Source organism: Anopheles darlingi, chromosome 2, assembly GCF_943734745.1.
Source record: "Anopheles darlingi chromosome 2, idAnoDarlMG_H_01, whole genome shotgun sequence".
NCBI classification, from domain to species: Eukaryota; Metazoa; Arthropoda; class Insecta; order Diptera; family Culicidae; genus Anopheles; species Anopheles darlingi.
The window spans coordinates 2255001-2270000 of NC_064874.1; the positions used below are offsets into that span (position 1 = coordinate 2255001).

Genomic DNA, 15000 nt, shown 5'->3' on the forward strand with positions numbered 1-15000 from the left:
TTTATACCTTTTGCCATTCCAATCGTCGTCGTGCTTCTTCTGCTGGTGATAGCGTTCTTCGTCACGATCGAATCGTTTGTCCTTGCGATACTCGTCCCGTTTGTATTGCTCAAGATACGATCCTTCCTCCGATTCCCAGTGCTTTCGACGGTAGTGTTCTCCACTTCCATGCCTGCCACTACCATGGTCACCGTGCTTCTCGCCGTCGAACTTTTTACGGTAATCCTTATCGTGATCATCTTTATCATGCGACCGCTTTTTGTAATGCTGCTCGTTAGATTTACCATTTTGATGCATTTTTCTTCTCTCCTGCTCTCCTGAATGCTCCTCACCACTGCCGTGATACCGTTTCTGGCCATTGTTTTCGTACTTTTGTTTCCTCTTATCATATCCATCCTCCTTACGACCGTCTCCCTTTCCCTTTCCTTTTTCCTCCTTTTGGTAATATTTTTCACGCTCTCCACCATATTCTCTGGATTTACGTTGTTGTTCCTCTTTCTTGCGGTAATCCTCCCTCCTCTCATCGTGGCCCGGTTTTGCTGGTTTTTGGTATTCACGCGCATCTTGTGGCCGATGATCACCTTCGGAAGTGCCGGGTGACTTAGGTTGTGGCATATCGGGAATGGTGGTGATCGTCTCGACAGGAGGCTCAACACTTTCGACTATCTTCGCCGACAACATTGGTTCGGGTTCTGGCGAAAGATCCAGTATGCTACCTAGAGCTTCCACAATAACGCTACCCTCGGCTTTGATCGCATCGAATGCCTTCTGGTAGTCGATGTTGAAAGGCGATGCTAGACGACCGTTATCCCCGGCATTGGCATCGTTTGGTTGCTGTTGGTTGGGCTTGATGTTGATGTACTTATTGTAATTATCTTGTTTGGGCTGATGCTTCTCTTTGAATTCCGCCTTTTTCTGCTTTGCCTCGATCTTACGTTTCTTAACGTCACAGTACTTTGCACTGTACTCGAAGAACAGATCGTCCTGCACGGCCCGATCCTGGTTGTAGCAGAAGGCAGGTAACACAAAGTCCTTGTCCACGATTAGCATAGGTTCCTCTTCGTCGCCCGACCACACGACCTTCCTCTTGACTCCCGTATCTTGTGGCGGTACTTTTCGAATCGGTTCGCTTTGCGGTCGGACCTCCGGTTGTGGTGCAGCATCCTCTGAAGCTAGGTCGGCAGGCTCACTGTTCCGTAACCTTTCCTGCCATTCAAATTCAGCCCGCTGAACTTGCTCATCCAGTTCGGACCGTGTGTACATGTGGCGCAGTTTGTTCATTTCCTGCTTCAAGATGTTGTTCTCGAGCTCCAACTCCGAAATGCGCTTCTCGTGCTCAAAATTGATTTCATCCACACGACCCTTCAAGCGCATCGAATTGCCCAGAATAACAGCGGCCATCGCAGTAGCCAGCACGCTAAACACGATCCATTTCACGTTGCTAACCGGCTCGAGGGACCGTGGTACGACGGATTGAATGCGCTCTAGTGCGTTCTCGTCTCCTGTTTTCTGAACCTGCAGGGCATTCTCCTTAAACTCCTTGGGCGACGTACTCGCGCTGGTCGGGGTGTATGGAGGCGTTAGGGGTTCGTAGGTGCTGCTTAGATTCAGGTTTTCAGTGAAGTGTAGCGTGGGGGTCGGGTCGTCTTCCTGGTCGACGATTTTATCGCCACTCACTATATCGCTCTCGCTGATAACGCTTATACCATCCGATGATTCATCCAGCTGCGATCTGCAATTTAAACCAACCATTAGCCCACCACATTAAAACGCTGCATCGTCGTCCGTGACGCCCACGTTAGAACGAATCTAAAATTAACGCCACCACGTTCAACGTTCACCACTTTTTGCGATGCAGAACAAAGAACTTGAACAGAAGCACGCTTTCCAATATACTCACTCGGCATTCCATCGACTTTTGGAGGAGATTTCGGCTTGGTCCACCACGGCCGGTTCCTGGTCTTCCTTTTCGGAATCATAGTCCACGATTTGCACACCGCTGCCATCCTCGCTCGTTGACCGCTTCCCCAGAATCGTCCAGCTGCCGGACTCCTCCGTGGAAAGTTCTTCCTTGATCTCCGAGGCGTTCTTAAGATCGGGAGGATCCATCCTCGGACTCTGATGATCGACTTGCTTGTTCTGGTCGCACGCGTAAATTTAAATACGATGCGCAGAAGCCGCGTTCTACGCGTGTTTCTGGGTAGAGGATATTTATAAATCGCAGGCAAACGGAAGGCGGTCCCCGGTGCCTTTTTGTGTTTTTATAACTCCTTACCTGGGGCCCAGAAATCCACCCGCTTTTACCCTATTTGTTTGTCTTAACTCAAATAAACTATAAAAATAAAATATTAGGTAAAGGTGCCTATTCCCGTCAGGCGTCAATTTTTTTGTTCACGGGGAATTGTCCAGTTCTCGGGGCGACCGGGTTGACCGGAGGGCACTGAAGTCAGTTTTTGAAAAGTCGAGTTAGGAACCAAAAAATCGAGTTAGGAACCAAAAAATAGAGTTAGGAACCAAAAAATAGAGTTAGGTACCAAAAAGTCGAGTTAGGTAAAATATAGGTAAATTAACCCTTGAGTTCGGGTAAGATTTTTGCTATCTGGGTGACAGGAGCCCGTGCTATTTGGGTGACAGCGAAATTCTTCTTCTGCTTCTTCTTCTTCTTCCTGTTGTTTGATAAAAAATCCAGTTTTCCAAAATAAAAAGGATCATTTTTGTTGAATTCCCTAATTCACGGATGCCCGATCGCGTCTGTGTTTGGTAGAAAGTGAAAAGGCTGACTGTGAGCTGTGCCTGGCGATGCGAAAACGGAGTTCCGTGCGTGGGATCAAAGCAAAACGTTCCAGCGAAATCCCTCCTCCAGCAAATCGCAGATTCTGATACAGCTGCCCAGAACTACGACGACGACGACCACAAAATGGCCCAGGAAACGGTAAGCATCCGTGTTTATTCTGTGGAATGGAGCGCGTATTTTACAGTTCATCGTCTAGGGGACATGCAAGAGCTGGAAAGTCGCCTACTTCTACCGCTTCCAGCGCAACGAAGCTGCCGTACTTTGGGGCACATTGAAAGTACCGTTTTCCGTCGACGGAACCGTCGTTCACTCCGACGGGTTCATCAAATTTCACGCCAACAAAATACCCGCATTTCCCCGGCAATCGTCCCGCGTACATAATCTCTCCTAGTCGTGGAGGGACGAACTTTGTTTGTACCCGACACCTAGCTCCGACCGCCGCGAGCTTCATTTTACTATCCGTTTCCTCAGTGCCAGGAGCTTCGCTTTTTGCTAGAGATTCTTCGCTGTACTTTCCCAAACGATTCTGCTTTAAGAAACTGCGTAAACTGTCCCTCCGACCATCGTACTCCTCTTGCGAAAGTTCAAATTTGGGAACCGGTGCATCCGTCTGCCACAGGCAGCATCCCGTCACATGGATGCGCATTCCATCACGCACGGGGTAATCTGCCAGAGTAGGGTGTTCGTCGGAGTCGACGATTGTGTTAAGCAATTTATTGTCCCTGTACAATTCCAGCGCCATGCCAGCCGCGCTCGTTCCTGTTAGCATTTGTAGCTTACTCTGTGAATGATAAGCAGCCTGATGAATATTTTGTTTGACTGAAGAATATGCGTTGCGGCTACAGCAGCGCGCTTTATCTCACCTTCAACTCCGGGATAGAGATTGTGCGGTTAAATTTTTGCTCAAATGAAACAGCATCGTTATGCGAGTTGCTTATGTTGAGGCGAACGATTTCATCCATTCTGTTCAAGTTTTGCCACTACCCAAGTACTATAAATGAGATATTAAAGAAACCCGCAATGACTACTAAAAAATTACAAACAGTCGCAAAGACAAATACTTACCGTAGAATGGTTGCTAAGGCTACCATAGAAATGGGACCACCACCGCTCAATATTAGCTTGACGATCATGGAATGGAGGATATTCAGAGGAGCGTGCGGCTTGCTGTGTTCCCGTTTTGCTTCTCTTTGATGCTGCTCACATCCGGTCGTGTGTGTTCGCGTAGCCCTCCATTAAAATAAGATGAAGAAGGCAACAAAGCCTCAACCGTCGCGAAAAGCGAGGCCATGAGCAAACAGCAGAAAGATCGTCACAAGCAGTGTACGAGTAAAATTTAAGAGGAAACCGCGAATCGTGCGCGTACGCCCAGAGAAGAAACGCTCACACCGAAAGGGTTAGAAGTGGTTCCTGCGGAAGGAGAAACAGAAAAGTAAGGGTAAAGCATGGAAAAAGAGAAAATGGCAAAGGAAAGAGCAAGAAAGAAGTGGTTAGAAAGAGAAATTTGAGAGACAACTGCGATCGGAAGAGAAAAGCAAACGACCGAAGATGAAAAGCAGCAGCAAATCTTCCAAATATAGGACACAGCACAAACCCATCTTTTGCAAGCTAGATGCTGCAGTAGTGTTATAAAATCAACTTCTTTAAATCGCAAATGATAACTAAGAATTGTAACCCTTGTGGCCGTTGAACAAAGTTTGCGATTAAATTGAACGAGCACGCACGATCGTTGAAAGCGTGATCATCTTTTGCTCTGCGGTAGCTGCTGGAACGGTACCCTTGAACCACGTTTCAAAACGGGTGGAAGAAGCACATCATCAAGCTCAAGTTGCTCTCGTCGCTCTCGTACGATCGAGCTCGAGGCTTTTCCTGGAGCGATCATGTTGGGGCAACCAGCACACATATCAGCAAGCAAGAGCCTTAGTATTCCGGCGGCTGCGATCATGTACACTTACTTTGTGACCACGCACCGAGATCGAGTATGACGAAAAGAAAGAAAGTAATTTCATCTCAACAGTTCCTGGACTGTGCCGTTTGTGTTGTGTTGAAGAAATATCGCTCTAGGGTTACAGCTGAATATAAAAAATGAAGTAATACTGTAGCTCTACCGTCGTGATGATCACACTACGGAATAAGTGATACAAATGTTCCAGCTAGTGAAAAATGAAATCTGTCGCTAGAGAAGTTAACTATTTCTGCTGTTACTCCTCATACAGTTGATAAAGTCGCGAATATATTTGTCGCCAATATGATGCCGTAAAGCGTGTAATGTGAAAGTGAAAGATCCCGAAATTTGTTTCTCGGGTCAGCGGTAGTATGTTCGCCTTGAGGCTGATCGAGAAATGCTGGTGCTTCTTTCGTTGGTGCTTTGTTTAAAGATGATTCATGATTTAATTTTATGCAAAATTTAAATGATATCGGCCTGCGGGCATTCCTGTGTGTGAAGAAATTGTGATAAAGTTGCTTCTTTTACGTAGTTATTAAGTATATGAGTTTCTACTTATTGTTTTACTGTTTAACGTTTGTGCTGTGATAATGAAGAAAAAGAATAAGGTTACAGTTATGGATCTTGTTTTGCTGTGGGCGTTGAAGGTATAATTTCGCTAAACCTGTAGTATGGTATATTGTTATTAAAAAATTTAAGCAATCAACTTGTACCCGCGCATTCGTATAGATAGTACTGTTGGTTTTGTGCTCATTATGGGAAGTCCGCTTGGAAATGGTTCCAAATAAACCTTATGTGTCCCACTTCTGGACCGTGGTGTGCTTCAGTATTACAAGCTCACGTTTTGTTTAGAGAAAGATCGGGCGTTTGCACTGAACGATGTGCATAGAGTTAACATACTTTAGCCGACCGTGGTGCAGGCGAAGAAATTTGCAGGAAAACCTGCTTTTCCGGTTTGGAGAGTGCCGAGACGAGAGGGAAAAAACGGAGCTCGCTCTTTACTCTAAGGACGGATGCTACTATCTTATCTTTGATTTTAATTTTCGTTGCGGTTTCCGTCGTGAATGTGTGAAGTCATATGCAAAAATGGGAACAAAAATTATGAAAGGAAGTGGTCGGAGTAACATTTCCCTGCTACCGGTTGAGTTCATCCCGGCTGCTGTGCTGCTGCATCACCGGACGATTGACGAAGGGGAACATTAGGGCATTAAAAGCGTTGGGAGCATATGTCGGTCATCGAACGGGTTCTTATAATTTTTCCATAAGTTTGGCTACCGTCTCACCCAATGCATTTGGGTTACCGGTATTGATGTTAGCACATATTACGAGCAATTGTATTTTTTGTCTTCTATTTGATCGTTTCTTGCGCTAGGATATCTCTCTATTACTTCGTAGGGTCATTTAGTATGCAATGGAGAGTAATGGAAATTTTAACTTAATTATATCGGAACAAAATTCACATCCTTCAACGTATTTTCGATCGATCGAAAAGAAGAAACTATGTTTCCCATCGGTTTCCTGAACTTTCGACTGTTTATGATGTCCCGACCTGGCCTAAGTTCGCCGCTTCATTGGAGATATGCTGTTCAGCATCAAATTATGCCCGTTACTGCATTAATCTAGTGTAGTGTAAGCTGAACCGCGCGCACTCTCGTGTGTTGCCCGCTTTGCACTTTGAATTTGCACCGTTATACAGCTGGGTATGATTGGTGTGGATGCTACATACAGTGTCGGACATAAGTTAAGCAACTGAGTCAAGGTGTATGAAAAAGTGTTCAAAACTTTAGTTTTCAACCAAACTGTGCAATTTCCGACTCAACTACTGAAAAGGGTACCTATTTACGATATTTTAGGACGATTTCAGTTATAAATTTTTCTTTAAATAGCGCATTAGCACGATGGTTTCAAAAAAACATTGTTTTTTCATGCGACATAAGTTAAGCAACTGGCTATTTTGGAGCAAAAATAATAAAATATTGATCATCACATGTGGAATTTCTGCATAGTAGTAGTCTATTGGCGTGTAAGCTTGCTAAATCTGTCAAGGTTTATGAAGTTTTAGTATTCTTTTTGCCTTTGAACACCCGATACACTCGGTTACATTCAAAACGAAACAATGTCGCGTAATATCTATTCTAGCGATTAAAAACAAAATAGAAATGAAACTAGCGACTCAGGGAAACTCTCAGAAACACATTACTGAAGCTTATAGCATAGATAAATCAGTAGTTTCTCATTTAATAACTCGTAAAAGGCAAAAGAAACTGTTGAAACGGCTTTGCGTCCTGTTCGTCTTTGAAAAACTTCACCCAAAATGGACCGCATTATCAAATGGTATTCGACCAAAGATGCGTTTGCATCAGGAATGGAAATAAGAAGTAAATTAAGCTTGGATATTAGCTCCCAGACCATTCAGCAACGATTGGGAGACCGTGGGTTATTCAGTTGCAAGCCAACAAAAAAGCCGTACATCAACATCGAAGGTACAACTTCATTTTGCGATGAGTTGTTTGATCTGGGATGTCTCAATATTAAAAAATAGTGTTGCTTAGTGATGAATCCATATTCAATTTGTTTAATTCGGGTGATATGAAGCGAGCTCGATGGCCACTTGGTACTAGACTAAATCCGCAATATTGCACGAAAACTATTAAACATGGCGGAAGATGTGTGATGGTCTGGGGATGCTTCTCTGGGCAAGGTATGGGACAATTTCATTGAATTCGAGGGATTATCAACGGAATAATGTGCAGAGACATCATGGAAAGTGTGATGCTTCCTCATGCTTGCCGCTAATTCCGTCGAATTGCAAATATCATCACGACAATGACCCGAACGATACTTGCAAAAATGCAAAAATAAAATAAACCAAGATCACAAAATTGTAGTTCTATCGTGGCTAACTAACTCACTCAATTGAAACCCAATCGAACATTTGTGAAAAATTGTAATTCGCCGAGTAAGAACGAATGTTTCATATCGAAACTGTACTGAATTGTTCGAGGATCTTTCCAAGGCTTGGAGTGAAATTCCGAAAGAAACGATCAACAAATTGATTGAATTTATGCCCAAAAGAAGTGTAGCTGTAATTAAAAATAACGGATTCGCAACGAAATACTGAAAAAATCAGTATATACGAATTGATATCTTTCAGTTGCTTAACTTATGTCGCATGAAAAAACAATGTTTTTTTGAAACCATCGTGCTAATGCGCTATTTAAAGAAAAATTAATAACTGAAATCGTCCCAAAATATCGTAAATAGGTACCCTTTTCAGTAGTTGAGTCGGAAATTGCACAGTTTGGTTGAAAACTAAAGTTTTGAACACTTTTTCATACACCTTGACTCAGTTGCTTAACTTATGTCCGACACTGTATGTGCGTATACAGCCATCATCATATTGTATGGTTTCGTTCACCAGAGAGTACCGAGGAGATCTTCATTGTTACTTTCCTCCATTATCGCACATCTGCATCGCACATCTCGCCAACTGCGATTGGTAGCGAAGAAACAGCTGACTGGCAATAATTCGTACGCGCACCGAATAGGGTGTTCCGGAGCAATTTACCTGAAAGCCAACGAAATCCGAACACAATCGGTCGGATGATGCTCTACGTACGTCGAACGTACTGGTGCTGGAGAAATTGATGGATTTTGGATGGAGCCTAAAGCTGCCTAAAAAACAGATTCAATTAAAATAAGAAATGGACAACGAAAGGAAGCCCATGGAAAGTTTAAGGAGTTATAGGATTTCTCTTCAAACTCGAGGTATACCATCTATAAAAGTAATATTGTTTGTGTAGGAGCCAATGCCATAAAACGAAGGCGATCACATAGGAAGCAGCTTTGCAAAGAAGTGTGTTATTCGTTCCGGATCAAGTCACTTCAGCCACAAGCTCTAAAGCGTTACGCCCGACAAAGGTCGATGCTTCGTGTGGTTCCTTCTAGAGCGTCATCTGCTATTTCTATTTTAAGTTGTTTTCGTTTCATGTTTCATCGTTTCAGTTTAATCGTTTCATGATAATAAGATTATTCCTTTTTAACAATATTCTCTTGTCTCTTCTCGTACGCAGGCTGTGAAACAGTTTATCGATCGCATCAATAGTTCAAACAACGATCCGAATCGGAAAGCTGTAACGCCAGCAGTTGCAACGAGATTTCTACTAGCACGCAAATATGACATCGCCAGGGCATTGTCTCTATACGAACAGCATGAGCTGATTCGACAGCGAGAAGGATTGTACGGGTTTGACCCAATGAGCAACCCTCTGCGAACTGAGCTGGAGACCGGCAAGTTTACTATACTGGTAAGTATCCGGATGTTGGATTGCAGCTCAAGATAACACGGAACCAACAAGATAAATTGATAAGAGCATAAAATGCGTCCATTACGTTGTCTGAGGTTGGGCATAGCAGAAGACGATGTTTAGTTTATTAGTCAAGGAGAAAGTGACGCCAGACACTTTCACACCTTTACACACCCTTACACACCTTTCCTATGACACTCTATGCGTCAACACAGCACGTTTTATCGATATTGTGAAAAGGTCTCGAACGGACAAGCACGTGCGTTCGTGATTCACATTTTTATTTATATCCGCACACGCACGCATACCGGACTGTTGTGTTATAGTTATGCAAAAATGCATTCTGCTTAGGAGACACCCTGGACACGATATACTCATGTTTCTAACTACAACCCAAATAATCTAATTTGATATGTTTTGTTTTTGGTTTCGATTTTTTTTGCCTTACCACAGCCCGGACGCGATTCTAGCGGAGCAGCAATTGCCCTATTTACGGCCAACTTGCACTACCCAATGACGGTGACACACAAAACCACTCTGCAGGGCGTCGTGTATCAGCTGGATGTTGCCTTGCAAAGCACTGAAACGCAAAAGGCTGGCTTAGTGTTCATATACGATATGAGCACCTCCAAGTATTCCAACTTTGATTACGATCTGTCGCAGAAAATTTTAACTCTATTGAAGGTGAGTACTCATAATCACGCTACTTCTGTTGGTTGTGTAGAGCAAGATGTAGCTGATAAGAAATGGCGTACGATTGAAATACTGAAGGTTGCGGTTGATTGATAGCACCTGAAATAATACCTGATTAAAGTATTACCCGTTGTCATTGACAGCAGAACCGATGCTGAGATTGTGTAGAATCTCATATTTTCAACAGCATGGATTTCATTCAGTACTTTTGATTGCATTGAGTTTGAGTTGGCGAACGCTGTTCATTCGTAGCTACGACTTATTCGGCTCCTCGTTGGATGTCAAGTGACAATGGTCGCATCTTGGGTTAATGTTTGTTTTTTGAAAACTGTGTAGTTAAGTCGCTGGTAGTAGTAGTAGTGCTGCCGGTAGGAAATACTGCCGCGACGGCGCGACGCCGCTAAGCCGGTATCCCATTCGCTCAGCCAACCCCACGTTAGTTGATTGGCGTAAAGGTGGTCGAACAGTTCGCGGCGTTGCGCTGCACTGCGCCCGTGGTTCGTCATAATTCTGGTAGCTTTGGCCTTGTCGCGGTGTCACCAGCCGAGTATTATCTTTATGTGTGTGGGATCGTGGAGAGTTCGTGCCCGACCGTGTGTATGTTGGGGGAAGTGATTGATTGAAACACGCGGCTCATTGCTCACATATGATATTGTGCTAGGTTGCCAGCCGCGTGCTTGTGCCATCGTGCGTTCACCGTACTGTGATCAGCGGAAGTGGTCTTATATACGTTATCTGACGGAATACTGCTTTAGCTTCGTTAGCCGCTGCAATACACGCGGCAGAGTACACAACATTCAACTGAAGCAGGCAAGCTATACTTAGGAATTCTTTATAAGCGACACCTGTTACTCAAAAATTTGTGTTCGGTTCACTTTTAACGTACACAGGCACGATAGATGATTCTACTTAATTAGCCTTTAAGAATGCTGTTGGCGCGGTCTGATTGAACGGTTTTGTCCAGTCGGCGTTTGTTTCGTTTGGTATGTAGCTCTCAACAAGGAAACTTGCGATCTCACCAGATGTGATGTCATTTGATGGTGAATCAAATTTCCTTTACCAAAGGCAGCTGATTTCGTTGTTCGGTTAGTTAGACTGTCGTGAATCGTAAGATTACTACTCGCAACATCGCAATAACCATTCAGTTGTCTCTCAATAATTGCGCATCAAACACAAATCTCACGCATGCGTCCAGTTCCTCGAATTGATTCATCCGCTTTTTTCAAATTATAGCCAAGTAATTTGTTTGTGCGATCGATGTATCAATGAATAATAGAAAATATTTTCTATTATTATTTTTAGTTTAATGAAAAGTATTAAATGAAAAGAAGATCGTCTATGAATTACAAACACCCATTCCCAGTATCTTAGTACACAGGGAAAGCGAAGGTAACGGTATATCAATTGTAGTTGTGGATATTCGGCAACGGACGGAACGATGTTAATCCTTATTTGACAATGCTAGGTGACGCATACATGCATTACTCACCCGTAACTGATCATCCCACGAATCGGTTGGCAACAACGGAAGTACGATAATACCATACACTCTAATTCACAAAACATATCCTGCGTTTAAATACTGAAAATACGGTCCACAAAACGGTTTGGTTTGCGCGATTTGCTCTTTTCGAATGAATGGCACACTTAATTTTGAATCTAGGATACAAGTGTGACCATCCGGCGCCCGTCTCCTTTATTCGATTGTTTGTGAAAGTATAATTTTAGCATTTCATCTTAACGGCGACGTACAACCCAACGTCGACGGTATGAAGCACGTTGGTTTTTTGTGGTGTTGGTTCATTCATTAATCGCGCATGCGTTGTGCAGACACAATTGTTTCGTCGTATTCTCTTGTGTGCGTGTCGCGACAATTGCGCACGCGTGTTCTATGCTTTCCCCTCGCATTTGGGATACAAACATATTTACAGATATGCGAGAACGTGCGCCAGCAGGGTCAATTGTGCAAGCGGTGAGTAGGGATGTTTTCGCGGTGTTTAAAAAACAACCCTTAATATTTTTGTCACTTGCTACTACTACTGCGGTTACTGATTGTGCACAGTACGGTCGGCGTGAGTCTCGTGTGCGATTGAGTGAAAATATGTGGTTTAGTGGCTGTGTCTGCGGATAGTTTAACTGAATTAATTGAACAAAAGTACGCAACAGCGAATACAGAAAACTTCATCTAAAGTGATTGCAAACCTTCACCCTCTTTTTTCGCCGCGGAATGTCCTGTCCAATGGTTGATCAAAGGTAACCTAGATGATATCTATGGCTGTACATCTGCGTAGTTGCTACTGATGCTGCCGAAGCAGCATATATTGATGGAATCGGTTATGTTCGATTGAAAATCAATGATGGAATCACATAAATGTATAAGAAAAAAAGTTACCCTTTTCCACCAGTGATGTGTTTGTAATGAAAGTTATGAGTACACAGCATAAGAATATGCAATGTTGTAGCTAGAAATAATCGATTTTCCGGAGTCCGGAGTACCCCATAAACAAGGATAATGGATCCTATCGCATCGGTAGCATCTAACGAAATGTTGTGACACAGCAGTGCGTGAAGGAAAATGTGATTTTGCTAAACTTATTTCATAAATCGTGGGCAGTGTAGTTGAATGGCAAAAGTAGTCGCTATGTAGAATATCTAAATGTGTAATATATGCTGCAGAATTGCGTACATGTGCGTGTATGCGTGTTTGTATACACAGGTGTGCTTGGTGTTGTGATTCATCTTGTACTCTATAAAGGACATACATCCTCAATGTTTCTTAAAAATAGATCTGTGTTCTGTGACCTTGTTGCCTAATTCGTTTAGGTTAGCAACAAATTCTATTCCTCTCGATGCAGATTTTGATGATAGCCGCCAGGTGGAAATTTACTTGACGAGATAAAATTTATATAACGCAGTTGTGAAATGCTAATTGACTGTTACGAATGCGAGTAGCAGTGTGAAGTGAAGCAGAGAATTTTCGAACCATGTGACCCTATGCTTTCTCGCGAAAGCAATCGAAATCGTTCCATTATAACAGTTCGTAGCATTTTTTATGTGTTGGTGGCTTTATCTCTTGAATTCGTATGGAATTACAGACAATGTCCTTGTGCAAGGACAGTGTTTGATTACTGATCAGTATATGTGCTTTTATTATTCATTGGAAATAGGTCAGCAGTAATCCAATTTACATCTGAGTTTCTGCCGTACATAAAAGAAAGAGTTTTGTGTTCAAAATGCTACACGGAGGTGGCATTTTGCCAAACTACGTAAACGAGCCTAGTTCAGCTGGTTAAACCCGATACAAGGACAAGCCAAAGTGCTTCACATCCGCTGCCGGCTTGCCGGGGAGAAGTGAACTGTATATTTTTAGCAGAAATGTTCGTTTTACCAAAAATGTACACGGCCGCAGGCATGGTTTCGCCAGCGAGAACGGATAAATTTCTCATTTCCAAACAATATAACTCCCTCAAATATTATCGTTTTTCTCTCCCAAATTGGGGTTTCTTTGAGCTTAGGATTTTGTCGTATAAATGAAATTGCGTTATGCTACAGTTATTATCAGATAGGACGCGAGCAGCATGTTGGGCAAAAATGCGGTGTGAGGCAAGGCCGGCGTCCCTTGTGCACCGCCATAGAAACTAAACACACACCAAAGAAAATTTGGATTGAGATTTTCACTCACACCGCAATCCCCCCTCACCGAAACAGGAATGAGTCATTTTGTGTCCTTTGCGTGGCAATTGCGGATCCTTTCGTGTCCCAGGATTTTTTTGCTACATATTTTGGTCGTAACTAAATAAAAGTTCATAGGATTTATGACGAAAGGTACTTTCAGGTACCTGCTTGATATTTGATATTTAAGAAATGTGGAAATGATGATTTGGTGATAAAAAGAGGGTAACGTCGATTGGAATTTGTTTATATCAACGACATATTTTCAATTGTATTGCTACTGCGGTTGACCATAAAGAAAATAGTCAAAATTTGTAATGAAATTCTATTTGCAATTATTGGTTTTCACCCTGAACTACATTACTATTTGCTTATCTCGTTGTTGGAATTGGTTGTTTGGAATATACATTTGTATTGTTTGTCTCGAGCAATATATGCTATTTACTTGTGTCACAATGCTGCTACTCAAGTGGCGCGCACCAAGTCATATTCCACTACCAAGGGAGAAACTTTCCAGTATCTTTCGTGATAAAATATAATAATGAAATATGAATTGATTCTTAACTATTATTTGTTCTGTTTTTCGTTACAGGGTGGCTATCCGGCACGCTTGAAAAAAGTTCTTATCGTTACGGCACCGCTGTGGTTTAAGGCTCCATTTAAGATTCTTCGACTTTTCGTCCGGGAAAAATTGCGTGAACGGGTGTTTACTGTCTCAATACCACAGTTGAGCCTGCATGTTCCTCGAGAGTCTCTTCCAGTACGATTAGGTGGTACGTTAGAAGTCGACCATTCCTCATGGTAAGCTCAAGTTCCTTAAACTCCGTATATGGAGTGTTATCGTATCGTTTTATGTTTAGTTTTAGTGATACGGTGTGCACGCGTGTCTGCGCTCATGATGCGTTATCCTGTTCCTATTGACTGTGTCTTCAGCTTAAAGGGTTTTTTGTGTGGTTTAGTCTTTTGCGAGTCGTTGACATATTCTATGTTCCTTATGGTTCGTCGGATCACGATGTGTGTTCGTTTCGTGCATTTTCGCTTTGTATAGACAATGGATGGCGTCTAACTTTCGCCAGTGCTAAAACAACTGTTTTCCACCATCTCCTTACCTTTTGCATAAAAATGGACCTCTCCTTCCGCAGGATGCACAAATCATACAGATTCTGGGTGTTGGACTGCGTCATTTATTGTGCATGCCAAGTTTAAGGTAAAACGATCAAAGCCTTTCTATTCCCACTTAGCGACATTCCATTACTACCAACTGGACACCACCTTATCGCGCTATCACATTGGCTATCATAAATATCGAACACATACACACATCGTATTTTTACTTTCCGCCGCAAAACAGCAAAAAGAAGAGAGATTATCAGTATGGAATTCGGTCTACCCGAAACGAATCGTGGTTTGATTAGTACCTGTCCCGCATCCGTGATAAGCATTTGCCCAACTCACAGTTCCGCCTACTCCCTGTGTTGTGTTTTGACCCGTAGTGAGTGTATCAATCGATTTTTGTTCGATTGAAATGAATCAAAGGTCGACGAAGAAGGTGCTTAAAGTGTTTCGTTGTTGGTTTGCATAAGTTTATT

The 15000-nt window shown here is 42.8% G+C and overlaps 3 protein-coding genes across 6 annotated transcripts in view; 1 reads left to right on the forward strand and 2 right to left on the reverse strand.

The window, feature by feature from the left end:
- Positions 1–2376, reverse strand: part of LOC125959762 (trichohyalin-like) — a 2694-nt gene extending 318 nt beyond the window's left edge. Inside the window, exons 1-3 of one of the 2 annotated variants that reach the window (XM_049692694.1) lie at positions 2276–2376; positions 1901–2139; positions 1–1732 (exon numbers count right to left, since the gene is read on the reverse strand). The exon at positions 1–1732 is cut by the window's left edge and continues 318 nt beyond it. In XM_049692694.1, the coding sequence (XP_049548651.1) occupies positions 1–1732; positions 1901–2109 (1941 nt within the window). In that variant the 5' untranslated portion in view covers positions 2110–2139; positions 2276–2376. Of the gene's footprint in view, positions 1733–1900; positions 2197–2275 lie in introns of both variants that reach the window. The other variant, XM_049692693.1, reaches the window with a different exon arrangement.
- A 431-nt stretch (positions 2377–2807) lies between these two features.
- Positions 2808–15000, forward strand: part of LOC125959761 (tyrosine-protein phosphatase non-receptor type 9) — a 15421-nt gene continuing 3228 nt past the window's right edge. The window contains exons 1-4 of one of the 2 annotated variants that reach the window (XM_049692692.1): positions 2808–2932; positions 8813–9046; positions 9500–9730; positions 14004–14212. In XM_049692692.1, the coding sequence (XP_049548649.1) occupies positions 2918–2932; positions 8813–9046; positions 9500–9730; positions 14004–14212 (689 nt within the window). In that variant the 5' untranslated portion in view covers positions 2808–2917. Of the gene's footprint in view, positions 2933–5200; positions 5387–8812; positions 9047–9499; positions 9731–14003; positions 14213–15000 lie in introns of those variants that run through there. The other variant, XM_049692691.1, reaches the window with a different exon arrangement.
- LOC125959789 (tubulin-folding cofactor B-like) lies at positions 2922–11247 on the reverse strand. Of its 2 annotated transcripts, none has more exons than XM_049692728.1 (4): positions 11229–11247; positions 3860–4204; positions 3658–3785; positions 2922–3575 (listed from the first exon to the last, which is right to left on the reverse strand). In XM_049692728.1, exons 3-4 carry the CDS (start codon positions 3754–3756, stop codon positions 2973–2975), a joined length of 702 nt encoding a protein of 233 aa, XP_049548685.1. In that variant the 5' UTR covers positions 3757–3785; positions 3860–4204; positions 11229–11247; the 3' UTR covers positions 2922–2972. The 2 variants fall into 2 exon arrangements, with proteins under 2 accessions (XP_049548685.1, XP_049548684.1); XM_049692727.1 differs by lacking the exon at positions 11229–11247 and adding an exon at positions 9495–9618.